Source organism: Sporisorium graminicola, chromosome SGRAM_3, assembly GCF_005498985.1.
Source record: "Sporisorium graminicola strain CBS 10092 chromosome SGRAM_3, whole genome shotgun sequence".
Lineage (NCBI taxonomy): Eukaryota > Fungi > Basidiomycota > Ustilaginomycetes > Ustilaginales > Ustilaginaceae > Sporisorium > Sporisorium graminicola.
This window is the reverse complement of record NC_043733.1, coordinates 126064-142664: the sequence shown is the minus strand read 5'-3', so window position 1 is coordinate 142664 and position 16601 is coordinate 126064. Positions and strand designations below refer to the sequence as shown.

At 59.5% G+C, this 16601-nt stretch overlaps 1 protein-coding gene across 1 annotated transcript; it reads left to right on the top strand.

The window, feature by feature from the left end:
- Positions 1-452: 452 nt before the first annotated feature.
- On the top strand, positions 453-14628 carry EX895_004280 (uncharacterized protein; the record flags this gene model as incomplete). The annotated part of the gene is made up of 2 exons (XM_029884876.1): positions 453-861; positions 2468-14628. 2 exons carry the CDS (start codon positions 453-455, stop codon positions 14626-14628), a joined length of 12570 nt encoding a protein of 4189 aa, XP_029738626.1.
- Between the last annotated feature and the right edge of the window lie 1973 nt (positions 14629-16601).

Sequence of the window (16601 nt, the reverse complement as noted above, 5' to 3'; positions counted from 1 at the left end):
CAGCCTGGTCGAGGTCATCGTCGTCGCCGTTGTCACTCGTATCGTCGCATCGTCGCTGTCGCTCTCTCCACCAAGTCTTCGCCCTCACCTACATTCTCCTTCCTCACAATCGATTCTCTTTCTACTTGCTTAACCTCAACACTCCATCATTATAGCACGGGAACATATTCGTCATCTATCGCCTCGACCGAGCTTAGCTTTCGTCACTGCCCCAATACGAACGACACCACGCACCGACCGACCTTCCCGCTTCTCTGCCGGCAACAGATATCGTGCAACCACCACAGCTCGTGCCCACCTCGCTCAAAGTTCTTACGCGCTTTCCTGTGAATGCTGAAGCTATAGACCAAGCTTCGGGCGAGCTGCACGGCTCCGCAGTCTACGCCAAGAGCTCTCTCTAGCTCCTCGAGCAGAAGCAGCCGCGCTGAACATACCGCCAGTATCCGACCACCATGTCTTCGTTCAGCTCTGCACCAGGTGACAGCGCTGAAGGCCAAGACAGTCGCAATGCCTCGCTCTCGGCAAGCTCGCAGGCGTCTTCATCGGACGTTCGCAGAACTTCGCGTCTCTCGAGTACCGCCGGTATCTTTGACCTTGATGACGATGTCAGCATCGATGGAGGCTCATTCAGCAGCGGCAGCGGTGGTGGTGGTGGTGGGCGTAGAGCTAGCAACACGCGCGTCTCGTCCCTTGGCAGCGGCTCGCATCGTGAATCTTTGGGCGAACGTGGCAGTCGCAACCTGTTTGACGTGGAAGAGGAGGATGCCAACCCGACTGCTGTGTCTTCACCGTTACCGACATCCAACTCGAGCTCCTCCAGCAAGGCGGCTGCTCGAAGCCAGATCAGCGTAGATACCTTTGGTAAGTGGAGCACACCTTGGCCAGCGTCGTTGGATGCCAGAATCGTCGGACAGGACCGTATCGCTGCTGTCGAAAGCAATACGCGACCAGGAAGGAGATGGTGAAAGAGAACAGGAAGCGAGGAGGACGAAGGTTGCCGAAAGATCAAGACCCAATCAGCATGTTCAGCACATTCAGGCTTGCACTTGTGGCCCTATGGGCAGTTGCAGGACGGCCCGAAGCTCACGCTCCGTAGTCACAGTTCACTGACCCAGCTTCAACCATCTCTCCTTTATTACACTCTCACGTCGCTCTTCTTCCCGCAACCCTGCAATAACGCTCCTCCTGCCAACCTCTTGCGATTGACTCTACCTTTGCTTCGGATCTGCACCCGACGTTTCTCCATACCTTACCTTCCGATGCTATTCGACTCTCCATCGCGTTCTCCTGCATTGCATCGCCCTGCTTCGACCTGCTCGGGTTCGCGTCACATCGCCGGCTGCTCCGAACCTCGTCCGTCGATTTGGGAATGCCTGCTCTTGTCAACGATTTGTTGTTTGTCGCTTTTGCTTTCGACCTCCGACGATTCTCACGTGGCTTTGCACCCCGAACCGCAACCGCTCTTGCTGCTGAACGATGGCTATTGCTGCTCCTGCTCCTCCATTTTTCTGTCACCATTGGCTGAATGGGCTGCGCTCTCGACCTCCCTGGTTCACGACAACAATGTTACCTGGCGCTTTCCATTGCCGCTTGGTTCATGCGTTGCTCTGTCTCTGTCCATTTGGACCCTGGCAACCAATTTGCGATTCATGATTGCTTGGCTTGCTGCGACATATCCGATCTCCGCCTTCTCCAACTCTCATACCCGGTCGCCAACATCATTGACATGCAAACGCTGTTTGTTGTCCACTTTGCTTGCCTCGTGCCATTCTGGTGATGCGCCGTTGCGGCCGGCCCATCTTCCGACCTTGGATTGCAACTCCGCAAACCATTTTGGCTGGCGTCCCGCGCGATTTTTCATCGGACCTGCTGCCGACTTTGTCTTCGTTTGCGCCACTGAACCGGTCCATCTTGACGCACACGGCCCTGGCTCTGCTCGACTTTGGCTTTGTGTTTCACTTTCGGCTACTTCCGACCCTGTTGACTGTCGACGACACAATGCTTGGGCGTTCCTCTCCTGTTGCTTTGCTGACGTCGCCCTTTGCGACCCTTGGTGTTGTTGCATTGACTTCAACTCCGACTCCCCCTCGCCCGCGTTTCCCGACACCAAAATTCTCTCACAACCACGCGCCTTCCCTGGTGTTTGCTGCTGCTTCTTCACCTTCACCCTCGCTAAAAATAATCCAACGCCTCGCTGCACGACCTGTCTTCCACACGACCCTTGACTACGCTTTTTCCTCGCTCGCTTTTTGATGTTCTCGACCCAACCTCGCTTCGTCAAACGCTCCGACCTGTTTTCCCCTTCACTCATTGCCGACTCGCGCACTCTCCCCCTCTTGACGCACACCTACGCAACATTCTGACGCTCGACCGACGATCACACTACACCTTTCCACCCGTCGGCACACTGCGATCGCACGTCTCTCTGCTCACCCTACTTTGCTTTGTTGCTCATCACACGCGACAGTCTCAGCGACGCAGTTCACAGATCCCTTCAGCCCAGCAGCTCGCACCAAAACCAGCCCGAGCAACGACGACAGGTCACGAAAGAGCGGCCCCCCCTCCTCTTTTCTCGGCGACGACGACGCTTACGATCCTAAGTCTTCGCCTTCTCCTTCCAACCTCAGCCCTTCCGCTTCGTCTCCGCTCAGCACCGCAGCCAGATCCACCTCGGACAGAAGCAACAGCTTGCACAGCATCGTCGAGCTGGGTGGCCCTTCTTCGCTCTCCTCCTCCTCGGGCTCAGCTGCAGGCAAACACAGCCGCTCGGATCAATCTCCCTCTCCAACACGCACTTTCAAGCATTCGCGCGTCACATCTAGCGAACCCTATACATCAACTGCGGCAGCGCCTCATACATCCTCATCATCGCCCTCGTCATCCGCTGAGGGCTTCTCTGCTGCAGCTGGCAAGAGCTCATCTCCCACGCATCCAACCCACGACGTCTCGCAGCCTCCCATCTCTACCACTGGCAACACTACCTCCGCTCATGCAAGCACATCGCCTCCGCCAGCTGCCCCTTCGTTGAGCAGCCCTCCACCGCTCGGCTTCTCCCTCAGTCCACCTTCAGCCGCTCTCAAGGCGCTGACTCGCAGCTCTTCCAAGAGAATGTCGTTCGACACGGCGCCGTCCTTTTCGAGTCCGCTCGCCTTTGCATCCATTCTGCCCAATGACGACGATATTAACGATGACGACATGCTCAACGACAATGGCGGTCGCACTCCCTCGTCATCCAACAACGCGCCAAAGGGCAGCGACACGAATCGTTCCAATTCGGAACCAGCAGTATCACCACCAACATCAGCCACGGCAATTCGACGCACGTACGGCTCGGCGTCCTCTTCTCAGGGGAGCCATACCCAATCTCTCTCGCCCACCTCGCCTTCCTCCGTCTCATCCACTTCTTCCCAGCCTGGCCGTCGAGAGCTCAGGCAAGCAACATCCGATTCGGCTGCACCCGACACGGTAGACGAACCTATGCACCGTATGAGCCTTGAGCAGCAATCAGCTGTACGCAAAGACACCGCCAGTACAACAGGATCGGCAGCCGACCTCGCTGGTACATCGCCTCTCGCCAAAACGTCGCTACGACTAGATCGCGATCGATCTGCTTCCAACCCACTCCACAGAGCCGTCACTGGAGCATCCAAGCTGAAACGAACACCTTCGCGTCACTCGCCCTTCCAAAGCATCAATGCGGCGGCAGCAGCAGCAGCAACAGCAGATGACGACGTATCCTCAGTAGCTTCGGATGATTTCGCGACCACTGGCTCCAACTTGACGCGCAAGTCGTCCGTCTCGAGCTCGAGCGGGTCCATGGGACCTCCCCCTCTTCCACGCCGCGTTGGAGGAGGCGCCGTTGGCTCGCCTGTCCTCGAGCCTGTCGATCGTCCAGCGATGGGCAAGCGCAAGGACGACTCGTCCCTAGGACTCGGCATCCCTTCCAACCCTTCTCCACTTTCGTTTGGCGCATCATCGTCGTTCTCATCGACGACGTCCGGTCTGCCAGCCTCGAGCTCGTTCCACTCCGGCTCGCCTACGATCGGCTGGGAAACACGTGGTAGTCGAACCGGTTCAGGCGCCTTTGCACCATCCAGCTTTAGCGGATCTGCCAACAATACACCTTCCACCGTCACAGGCGGAGGCAGCGCCATCATGCATTCGGCGCGTCGCAGGCGCATGACCTCGTCGTCGCTCAACTCGAGCATGCATCGACGCGCCCGCTCCCTCGGTGGGGTCTTGCTAGGTGAAGGCGCCATCTCGCCCGTGGGAGGTCCCGATGGTGTGGATCCTAACCTGGTCGCCGCCATCGAATCAGGCAGCCCCAGCATCCCACTTCCCGTCCCCATTCCTGCCACGTCCGCTTCTCACCGTTCCAGCAGCGTCAGCTCATCGGGCACGCAAGGCGGTGCTGCCTCCTCGTTGTCGAGCTCTGGAGTTGGCCCTTCGTCGGTTCCCTACAGCTCATCCCTTGCTGCTAGAGCGTCTCAGCATCGCAGGCGAGACTCTCAGGTCATTGAAGATGAAGACAGCCTAAGGTTCGAGCCAGTCGGTGCAGCTTCACCTAGTCAGACAAGATCGCGAGTTCGCAGCCAGACGCTGGGATTACCTTCTTCTTCCGGTGCGCCTGCATCCGCGCAGACGGCAGCGCTCGACGCACATTCGAGTTCACCAGGACCGAGCCCATCGGGTAAGAATGCTGGGTCCATCGGTCTTGCCGACGCCATCCGCTTGCAACGTGTGCCGACAGCTGTGCGCTTGGCGGGAGACCTCTTTGTACCGCCGTCGCCGTCGCCACGCACCATGCCCAAGAGCGCGTCCACCTTGTCCATCGAGTCGCCTTTGAGCAAGTGGACGGCGGCATCGAGCTCAAACACTCAGCAGCCGAGCCCATTGACCATGGGCGGCCCTAACCAAGGCCATGGTCTCGGCCTTGGACTCACCTCAGACGCTGCTCCACCATCCACTCCCAGTACTCGCCTCAACGTGCCACAGACACCCAATGCCACGCGCAGCAACTCGCCCTTGGCGTATGAATACTCGTCCGGCGCGGAAGACTCTGATGCTTCGGGACACGCCTCGCCCGCCATGGAGCACCTCAGAACGGATGAGATCGCCATGCCCGGCCATGACAGCCGCGGCCAGCCTCTATCGGTCTCGATCCCCGTCAGCCGCAACTATGGACCACCTGCGAGTCTGCCAGGCTCTGCTATTTTAGGATCTAGGTCTCCCACCGTCGTACCACCCTCATCTGATCTTCTTGATGTTCCCAGCAGCGCCTCGCGGCGTGCCGGACTGCCAGCCAGTACGAGCGCCTATTCGCCTCTGCTTTCTCTAAGCACGTCGTCCGCTCGAACGAGTCCGACCGCCGAACGACGTCCGATCCTTTCACCCAGTCGATCAGCTACACAGCACATGTCGTGGGGAGCCCAAGAGCTGTTTGACAGTTTGCAAGAAGCTCCAGGTGGTGGCGATGGAGGCGATGGTGATGACAAGCATCCAGGCGAGGACAAGCCAGCACCTTGGATCGCCTCCACGCAGGATACACACGGGAAGGCGTCTCTCGCATCCGATGCTGCGCCGTCGAGTCGAAGAAGGCTGACGCAGGGCAATCTATCCACCTCGGTGGGCTCGAACGCCTTGCTCGCCGTCCCTGGACCCTCTCGACGCTTGCATCGACCAAGCGATGCGGCGCTCTTGGCTCCTGGCGCCATCTCGCCTGCAGCTGCCTACCCGTCGATGTCTGGCACCGACGAGTACGCTCGCATCATCGTCCAAAGTCGCAATGCCAAGATGCAAAAGTGGCGAGCGCAGAATCTTTCGCGCCTCGGCCCACAGCAATCGGGGTATCGCAAGGACTCGGCAGGTGTGGAGACGGCATGGCCATCGCAGAATCGATTCGAACAAAAACAGGCCGACGTTCCCCTGTCGTCAGGACAGACGAGTCTGGCTCGCAGAGGCACGACTATTGGCCTGCAGAGGGATTCAGGCATCCCTGGAGCTCCCTTGCCGACGCGTCGCGGTTCAACAGCCGACTCCAACGACAGCATCGAATCGCAACTGGACGAGGAGGAGGATAGCTCGCGAGGACTCGAGTCTTCCGCATTTGCCGAGTTCGAATGGGTCGATTGGCTCGACGAGTATCGCAAAATGAAGGAAGCCAAGCTGCGGTCCGAGCGCGAGGAGGCTGAGGCGCAGGCAGCCGGCAAGACAGGGGCAGAAACCGATGCGGCCGCTACTTCTGATACCAAACGCTCTGCATCTACGAAGGAAGCAGCAGATACGCCCATGTCCTCTCCTCCACGCAGATCTGGCAGCGAGGCGGCCGACAACGGACGTGTCTCTGCTCTGCAAAAGCAGCCAGCCGATGGACAGCGCTCCGTGTCGGATCCTCTCAGCCGGCAAAGGCTGCAGACCGCCGAACCTGCTGACACGGAGCAAGATGCCATTGATGCAGAAGAAGTGGAAGCGTCTCTTGCCGCGCTGAGTCTCAACAACGACGCCAATCATGCTCCGTCTAGCGCGCTTCGTGCATCCAAGTCGGCGCACCTGGGTCCCGCTCGCAGACCGGAAGCATTTTCGCGGCAGTCGACTCGACAAGGCTTGAGCCAGCAGCGCAGCTTTTCGCTCGCCAGTGCCGAACTGTCCCAGCGTCAAGCCGGTCAAGGCGCGCTCTCCTCCCCTTCTGGTCCTCCTAAACCCCACTACTCACCTGTCAAGCGGTTGGGCACGGACAAAACCAAGAACCTCTCGCTCTCGCCCATCACGAGCCGGGTCACGCCGTCCGCATCATACAGCAGTGCAGTTGGATCTGACTCAGCGCAGGTGCACGCACACGCTGCTGGGCGCGGGCGCCGCAAGCATCTCGGTGGCAAGATCGAGGCGTGGTGGAGCGCCGTCAAGTCGGGCTTCACCGTTCCAGCGGGTGAGGGTTGGTCCAAACCCATGACCACCGCTTCTCCGCGCGCCAACGATTCTGCTTCCCGCACCGGCTCGGTAGCTGCCCTCTCCCAGTCTCTGTATCAGAGTCCTTCGGCTGCATCCGCCCGTCAGCCTGGCTTCAACCACACTCGCCGCGATGGTCCGCGTGCGGCACCATTGTCTTCGTCGTCGATGACGAATCCCGCCATTGCGATGCCATCACCCACGCTGGTCACACAGGTGCAGAGCGGTTTTGGCCGTCATGTGCGCTCGCAGACAGCCAACACCGCGATGAGTGGGTCTGACTCGGTCCGAACGCTGCGCCCGAGCACATCGGCGCAGAATCTGGGCAAGGACAAGGAAGCTGGCAGGCGAGAGCAGCAGGACGAGATGGAAGGCTCCGGCGACCACAGCGACCGTAGATCCGTCTCACCGGGTGCCGACGCCAGCTTTGTGACGGTGCAAGAGGAACCCTCAGGCTTGGAGCAGCCCAAGTCTGCCTCCTCTCAACTGAGCCAAGAGACGCATCTGACTGCCAGCAGTGGCAGCAAAGACGGCGGCCGACGACGTCACCAGCCCAAGCTATCGCTCCAGCTCGAGAAGGGTCTCTCTACCTTTGATGCCGAGGAGTTTGACAAGATTGGCAAAGGCAAGTCACCCTCGAATTCGTCCAAGCTGAGCAGCCCAACCAAGCCGCCCGTCTCTGCACGATCTCAGGACAGCACCGGCAGCGCAAAGGAAGTCAGCAGGTCGCTCGAAGCCCAACCTGCACCGCAGCACGCCGTCACGCCACGCACATCGTCGTTGCAGCTGTCGAAAGCGTGGGATCCAAGTCCGAGTGTTTCGCACAAGCTTTCGCAGGACGAGGTAGGGGATCGCGACGCCAACCTCGGATCGGACAACGAGGGCCGTGCTGCCGCTAGAGCCCGAGCTGCATCCAAAGCTATAACCATCAACTCGATTCGTCAACACATTCGCCATCGCCTTCTCGCTTCCAAGGAGAGCTGTGATCGAGAGCTGCGTCGCATCGTGGGTGCCATCAACAATTACGTCGAGCTCGAGCTCGAGCGACAGGAAGATGAAGGCCGACACAGCGTCATGGATGACGATCGCGATGTAGAAGATCTGGAAGAAGTCTTCGTCAATGATGCAGATGATGCTGAAGCCGGCGTGTCGGCTTCGTTGGGAGTCGAGGAGGGTGAAGAGGCGGCAAGGACGACAGCGTCGGTGTCAAGATCTGTCTCCATGTCACGTGGTACGAGCGACTCCTCGTCGTTCTCTGCGGGTGCTGCTGCTGCCGCTGCTGCCATCACTGGCACTGCAGCCAGCGCCACGCATCACAAAGAAGTCGACGGCAACGCCATCGCAGTCGATCCGGACACTGAGTCGCACTCGCGCTCTCCGTCAGGCTCGCTTTTCACCTCACCGACCCTCGGTGGACTGCGAGAAGCAGCAGCAGTGCGGTCTGCGCGCGAATACAAGCTGCCCGCTCCGCCGCCCGTCAACCTTGCAGCTGCCACGGCAACCTCCCCGCGCACTGTCAGCACCGCTTCGGCGAATCCAGCCAAGCCGTCCAACCTCAATCCGCTCAGCCGCGCTCAATCGATCAGCCGCTCGGCAGGTCGTTCGTTGTCCAACTCGCGTTCCACCTCGCGCGCGCACTCGCCCATGCCCAGTGCGATGTTGGCCTCGGCCGTCTCAGCTTCGTCTGGATCGCCCCGCCTGTCTCCCTCGCGCAGAACACGTGCGCTGCCAAACGAGGAGCCCGGTCCTCAGCCGTGGGTGCAGCCGTTAGAAGAGCTGGTGGCTGTGGCGATGGAGGTGCTCGATGTCTCCATCAACTCGCTCATCGCACGCCCTGGTTCGTGCTCTCAGCTCATCGCTCGCGTCCAGAGCATCGGTCGCTTCTGGGACGAGCACCCAGAGTGGGCAGGCCGTGGCTGGTTCATTCAGATTCTGCTTGCTGTAGCTGGGCTTAGCCGTGTCGTCGAATGGTGGGAGGCTGAGAAAGGCTTCTGGAACTTCAACGACGATGACGAGCAGGATGCTGAGCCGATCCGCTTCATTCTCGGCGGCCACGGTGGCGGCGACGTGTCAGCTGAGACGGCCGAACAAGATCCTGGTAAGTCACCAGCCTTCTGGCTGCCTTCGACGGCGAGCAGTCCCACTCGAGCTCGTGCCTTCTCTGTGGCACCCATCGACGTCACGACCATCACTCGCGGCTCGACCAGCGGCACCAACTCGCCTGCTTCCGGTCTGATGAGGCGAGATATGGAACCAGCTCAAGACGTCGTGCAAAGAAGCTCTTCGCCTACCAAGGACGCTACTGGGTCCGCCCCTCCCACCGACGCAGACTTCGAAGATGCGGATGCGGACGGCGACATGACCATTGTCGATCGCGCTGGTCAGATTCCGCATCGCCAGTCTAGCACAGAGCGCGACAGGAGATCGGACACAGTCGCCGTTTCGGAGGAGCAGATGGAGGAGCAAGATCAGGACTTGGCCGACCAGTTCGATGCAGCATCTGAAAGCATCAAGCCAGCATCGCAGCAAGTCTCGCAGAACTTCCGATCAGCCGGCATCAACGTGCTCATGGAATTGAGCATGGATGACCAGCGCCTTCTCTACCTGAGTCCTGCATGGAAGACGGTGCTCGGCTCGGATCCTGCCGAGCTGTACGACACCCCGATCGAGGACTTGCTGGCCCCTGGCGACGGTGACGTGTTTGCTGAAGCCTCTCGGCAGCTTGCCGCCAACCAGTCGCATACGGTGGAAGCCGTCTTCCGTCTTCGAGTGGAAAAGTCGCTCGCCAGCTCGTCTTCCTCCTCGGCCTCGTCATCCGACAGCAGCGATGCGGTTTACTTTCAAGAAATGGAAGGCAAAGGCATGCTCATGATCGACCGACAGACCGGGAACTCGTCGCACTCGATGTGGGTCTTCAAAGCCACCGGACCGCCTGAACGCGAAGACCAGCTGCCTGACGTCGGTGTCGCCAAAGGCGCACGTGCAATCGGAGCCGTGCTGGACGAGCCCACTGCTGCGTTGGCCCAGGTCGCTTCCATCTCGGTCGAGCCAGTGCTTTGCCGCATCTGCGAGCGAGACATTCCCGCCTGGTTTTTCGAGAAGCACAGCGAGATCTGCAACGAGACGCACCGACTCGATATGGAGATCGGCGAATGCAACGAGGGTCTCCGCGAGCTGCGTAGGGCCATCCAGGATTTGCACAACCGTCTCGAGAGCTTCACGGGTAACAACGCTGAGCAGCCGTTGGAGTACCGCGGTGTGGCGATCACTACGCCTCCTGCATCGAACCAGCCACCCTCAGCGCTCGAGGGCCTCAACCGCTCCATCTCGCAGCGCCAACCCGCTCCCGCCTTCGTGCGCAAGCAGCACCTGCGCGCTCTCGATGCAGCCGTCGAGGTGCTGCAGACGGCTTGTGACATCTCGACACCGGCGATCAAGGACGAGTTTGCCAATGAGCCCATCGAGAAGCAACGCCTCCTCTCTCCCACCTCGGAGAACAAGGTGGTCACCGTCCAGCAGTGGCGACGCCCGGCACTCGAAGACACGGCCTTGGATCTGCTGATGGTGGATGTCGAAACCGCTATGCGAAGCAAGCTCAGCGCCGTCAACCGCATGCTCAACACCATCGTCTACGTCGAGACGGTGCGACAAGAATGGGAGGAGCGAGTTGAGGCTGCGCTCGCAGCACTGTCGGAAGCGGACGAAGGTTCTGGCAGCTCGCGTGGATCGTCGGCGTCGGCCTCTGATTCTGGTTCTGACGACCGTGTAGACGAGGCCGGCGACACGGGCACGGGACTAGGTCTCGAAGTTCCGCAGGCGCAGCTAGGTGCTACGGACCAAGGCGACTCGCAATTAGCAAGTATCGGGCCGTCGATGGCCACCGCCGTTGCGATGCAGCGAAGTTCCAGCTCCTCAAGAGGCTTATCTGCGGAAGGATTCGGCGCGTCTTCCTCTCTGGGTCTGTCGTCGCATCTCGCTCCTCACACGCCAGACTCGCTCGTTCGGGAAAAAAGCTCACACAGCCGCCTGGCTTCCCTTGCCGACAACGAGGCCGAGGCAGAGGAGGAAGACGACGATGACGACGTCGAGGACGGGTTGCTCTCGGGATCGATGCTCATGGAACAAGATGACCGAGACCTGCCAGCTCCTCCTTCTGCCCCCTTCTCGGCGGCAGGCGGCGCAACACCAGATGAGGACGACATTCCAGCAGTCGACGACAAGATGGGAGGCTCGTCGCATCTCGCACCCATCCCGATTCCTCGTGGCGCCGCAAGCCTGGCACCGCCTCCGTCGAGCGACTTGCTCGCGCCGCGATCTGTAAGCGGCGCGAATGCGACAGCGCTCTCGGTGCCGGCTGCTGGACCACCGCAGCGTCGTTCATCCAGCCGTCCTCGGCGATCCTCTCACCTGCCTCTCATCTCGGACGGTCTATCAGGCACACCGCCGCTCTCACCTCACCTCTACGGGGAATCGCTGGGTGTGTCGCATCGACACAATCGCAAATTCAGCGTCTCGCACAAGAGCCCGATGGCCGGCTCGATGCCACTCTCTCCAAGAATCCCTCCTGCAGCTCCTTCGTCCCGGCCGACGGCATCGTCGATCAAGGACTTTGACATTCTCAAGCCGATCAGCAAAGGTGCGTTCGGCAGCGTCTTCCTCGCCAAGAAGCGCACGACCGGCGACTACTACGCGATCAAGGTGCTCAAAAAGTCAGACATGATCGCCAAGAATCAGATCACCAACGTCAAGGCCGAACGCATGATTCTCATGACGCAGAACCAGTCTCCGTTTGTGGTCAAGCTCTTCTTTACGTTCCAGAGCGCAGAGTTCTTGTACCTGGTCATGGAGTATCTGCCTGGCGGGGATTGCGCGTCGCTCTGCAAGGTGCTGGGAGGGTTGTCGGAGGAGTGGGCGCGGCAGTACATTGCCGAAGTGGTGATCGGACTGCAGCACTTGCACTCGAAAGGTGTGGTGCATCGAGATCTCAAGCCGGACAATCTGCTTATCGATCAGAAGGGCCACCTCAAGCTCACCGACTTTGGTCTCTCCAAGATTGGTCTCCTCGGACGTCAGACGCGTCAAGTCGCGACTTCTTCCTCAACCGCCGGTGCCTTCGCTGCCCAAGCTTCTAGGCTGGACTCCAACAGCGGATCTTTGCCGAGCTCGGCCGCCTCGTTTGCATCGGAAGCGCGCCACCAGACTGTCTCGACACCTGCGGGCACCACCGCCGGCGACACGGCCGCCTCCTTTTCGCCGAGGACGCCCGGTCTGGGCGGCATGATGCGCAACCAGTCGTTCTTTGCAGGTCCACAGCGAGGCCGCATCGTCAGCTCCTCCACCGATGCGAGCGACTCGGGTGAGTCTGACACTCATCGCAGCGTTCCCAAGCCTCTGCCTTCTGCACGCATCGATAGCCCGGGCAACCTCTTTGGTCCTCAGTCTCTTCTCAGTGACAGCCTGGGTCCTTCCTCGGGCGAGGGAGCCTCGAGCATCCCCAAGCGGTTGGTCGGCACACCAGACTATCTGGCGCCAGAGAGCATTCTCGGTATCGGTATGGACGACTTTGCCGTCGATTGGTGGGCGCTCGGTGTAATCCTCTACGAGTTTCTGTACGGCGTACCGCCTTTCCACGCCGAGACGCCAGAAAAGGTGTTTGACAACATCCTGTCGCGCCGCATCGATTGGGAAGAGGACTCGGTCGAGGTAACGCCGGAGGCGCGCGATCTGATGGAGTCGCTCATGTGCACGGATCCCAAGCAGCGCCTCGGCTCGGGCGGACCGGAAGAGATCAAGAGCCATCCCTTCTTCAAAGGCGTAGACTGGGACAATGTCACAGCCGAGCCTGGTCCGTTTGTGCCGCAGGTAACGGATCCCGAGTCGACCGACTACTTCGACCTGCGCGGAGCCAGTCACCAGGACTTTGACGACGAGCCTGTTCATAGCACGAGTGAGTTCGCTCGCGCCATCGAGGGCAACAAATTTGTGCAGACGGGTCTGCCACCTTCGAGGATGCGTTCGCGTCTGGAAAGGGCGTTGGCGTCGCAGAGCTTGACGCAGAACGAGGACTTTGGCAATTTCAGCTACAAGAACTTGCCCGTTCTCAAACAGGCTAATGACGAGGTGATCCGCAAGATGAGGGAGGAGCAGATGCCAGCGTTGGCCAAGGCGCTGGAGCAGTCGGCCATCCACGCGCGTCATCGCAGCTTCTCGGCAAAAGGTAGACCGGCACAGCGTGTTCACTCGCAGACGCTGGCTGGACCACCTTCGCCCGCTCAGAGTGCATCGTCGCACGGATCGACGCCGTCGCGGTCACCCGCGCCCACGTCGCCAGCAGCGCAGGCCATCACCTCGGCACATCGTCGACGCACGTCGGAAGCGCCAGCGTCGTTGGCAGGAGCAATCTCTGCAACGACACCGGATGGTAGTGTGGCTGGTGGCAACGCCGGTCGATCGTTCCCTTCGCCTTCGGCTGCGATGCCCATTGGGATCGTCGACCGACGCCGACAGCAGCTGGTGGAGGCTTCGAGTGGAGGGGAACGACGCAATTCGATGCCGTCACGGCTGCGCACCAAGTCTGCGAGCCTTCTTGATCGCCCCGCACTTCCGTCTCATTGGCAGCAGCAGTCGCCAGTACAGGCGCAGACGCAGGTGCAGCAACAGCAGGATAGCTCCAGAAAGCCGTCTCGCTCGACGGCGAATGCTGCTACTGGCGGTACAGCGAGCGCATCGGCTACCGCCTCGTCGTCGCCAACCAACGCATTTGCGCCTCTAGCTCCTGTCTCGGCCGGAGGCACCAGCAGTTCAGACGAGATTGCCTGTCTGATCGCCGAGGACAATCCGATCGCACTGCGAATGCTCGAGACGATGCTGGTCAAGCTCGGATGTCGATGCACGGTGGTGCGCGACGGTGCTGAGGCAGTGCGACTTGCGATGGGCGATCACAAGTTTGCGGTCATGTTCATCGACGTGACGTTGCCGATCGTAGGAGGACAGGATGTGACACGGATGGTCAAGTCGACGCGAAACGTCAATTCCTCGACACCGATCGTTGCCCTGGCTTCGTTTGACCGTGGCGAACCGATCGATGCTGCTGGCTCGCTGTTTGATGCGGTCTTGGCCAAGCCGCTGGAGAAGATGGACGTGTGCGCGACGCTGTCGCAGCTGGGGTTCACACCGACACAGGTGAGCAGCGCCAACGCAGAGTCATCTGCGGCCAACGCCACACAGCAACAGCAGCCGATGATGGAAGGCACAGCCTTGTCCTTGTCGTCGGGGTCAGCGTCTGGGACGACGAGTGTGCTGCCCGAGTCGCGTCCGCTGTCGAGAAAGTCGACGTCGGCACGCAAGACACCGTCGCAGCAGCCGATGGGAGGTGCGGGGGGCAGCATTGCTCGAGCCAGCACTCCGCCGCTGGTTAGCACGGGCTCGCCTCACCACACGCCATACTCGTCTTCGCCGTTGGGCAGTTCGGTGCTCACGTCACGTCACTTTGAAGCGCCTCAGCAGCAGCAGCAGCAGCAGCAGCAGTCCAAGACTATGATGGCGCATTTGACAGGAGCGCATCCACTCACGCATTCACAGCAGATGGGGATGGATCAAGAGGAGGATCGTGATCGCAAGCAGAGGGATCAGGAGACGGCAGAGACGCTGAGCAAGGTTGCTGAGAGGCTGTCGCTGTCGTAGCTGTCTCTCACTCACTCATTCACACACTTACTTACTACATAACTCAGGACATCGAGCTAGCAAGCGCTCCCTCGGTGTTCATTGATCATTAATTCTCGTGGTTTTGTTTCTATCGTTGTTTCGCATATTGCAATGTTCGCATATCGGTTTCGTATTCATGCCTTTGTCGGAGCTGGGCTGTGTCTTGTTCCCGACGGAATTGCGACGTAGGGTTGGATTTGAGGCTAAGGATATTCCTGACCGCGTGGTTTGTGAGCGGGCTTGGACCATGTGACGAGTGACGAGCGACGAGCACACTTGCGAGGGCGAGGGGGAGAGGGCGCGGAGAATGAAAACGTGGTGCGTGACAACATGACGTCGTGCGGATGTTGTGTGTGTATGGGGGTCAGATATAAACATTTGTCGGAGCGAGGGGGCTCGGTGCGCAGGGAGAGAAGACGGCTGCTCTCGATACTGTAGGAGTAGGAGCTGGACACGGAGCCGAAGCGGTATGACGAGCGAGGATGGACTGCGTCCATGCGGGGAATGAATTTGATTTTCATGGATAGTTATCGTCGGTTTGCATGCTCATCATCGGATCTCGACACACCCCTTTGTTGCCAAAAGGGAGTATCTATCAAGCGTCGCGAGGCGCCGGGAACGACATTGCTCCGGAATCTCGAGCATGTGCAAACAACAGGACCCTGGCGAGGGCTAGATTCATTCGAAAGTGCGCAGCAAGGTTCGACGTTGATTGGGGGAGGCGGACAGCGTAGTTCAGGAGCGACATCGGATGGCAGCTTCCGACCCAGCTGGAATGGCCCCGCGGAACTCAGATTTGCGATCATGGACGGTCCGGCAGCGTCTATCTTTGCTTCATTTATGGCGCGCCCCTGCCACGCCACCGCTGTTTCTATAATTGACTTTGACAGGCCGGCAAGATCTTGTGCCAAGTCCTTGTAGCCTCGAAGCTCGAGCCGCGATCAACAGTAGACGCACGAATGAAGCTCCATCTCTCCAAGTATAGTGTTGCAATCGACTCGCACTCCGCGTTTACGATGATGGGCTGGCTGGCTGACGGGCTTAGGAGGCGCTGCGCCAAGCGACAACATCCATAATCAGAAACTTGGCAGCAGCGAGGGAAATAGGAAAAAGGAAATAGGAAACAAGAGGCAAGCGCGGCTGACCATATGGGGGACAACACCTGTCTGTCTCAGTTTGATAGACGCAAAGTTGGGTTTCTCAGTTACAAATCTCGGCCCTCGCTTAGGCTTGAAGAGAGAGCGTGCCTGAGCACCAGAGAGAGGAAAGAAAACGTTGGGCAAGTGCAGGAGGACCCAACTCAAAATTCCGCTGGCAGGCAGGCTAGAGAGAGCTCGGAGGCTGTGTGGCTGGGCTTCGGTTCTTTTTTCTCGGAATTTGTCTGCTTTTGCTGCAGTTGTGGCACGCCTGATTCTAGCAGGGCTGAATCGAGAAGGCGTGTGTGTGTGTATTCAGAGGAATGGACCTCGTGGGCCTCATGGATTGCATGTTGCGTATCTGGTCCGGTCAACCAGCTGGGACACTGCTTCTCGTTCTCATCGTCCCCTCACCACCAACTCCTCAACCAAGAACAAGCTTCTTGACAGGTGCAACTTCGTTTCGGTCCCTCATTTCATCGCATCCTTCCCACCTTGGCATTCCTCAGTTACCGCACTCGTTCATCTCAATTCGATCGATCAGTCGACTCGAATCGTCAAAAGCGCGCGCGCGCTTTTCCATCGCATCTGTTGCATACAAGGACAAGCTTGCATCTGCCATTACGACCGCCGCCGACCCGCCCTTCATAACATGTCGCTCGGCTTCTGATCGCATCGACACTTGTTCACCTATCCAGCTCAGCATCGTCTGGTCGAGAGCATCCTTGATCCTTCCTTCTCGACCACGCGCGCGCTTTCTTTTTTTCCTCGTCTTCCTCCTTGTCTCTCTCGTGTAGGCCCTGGAGGCCGCATTTA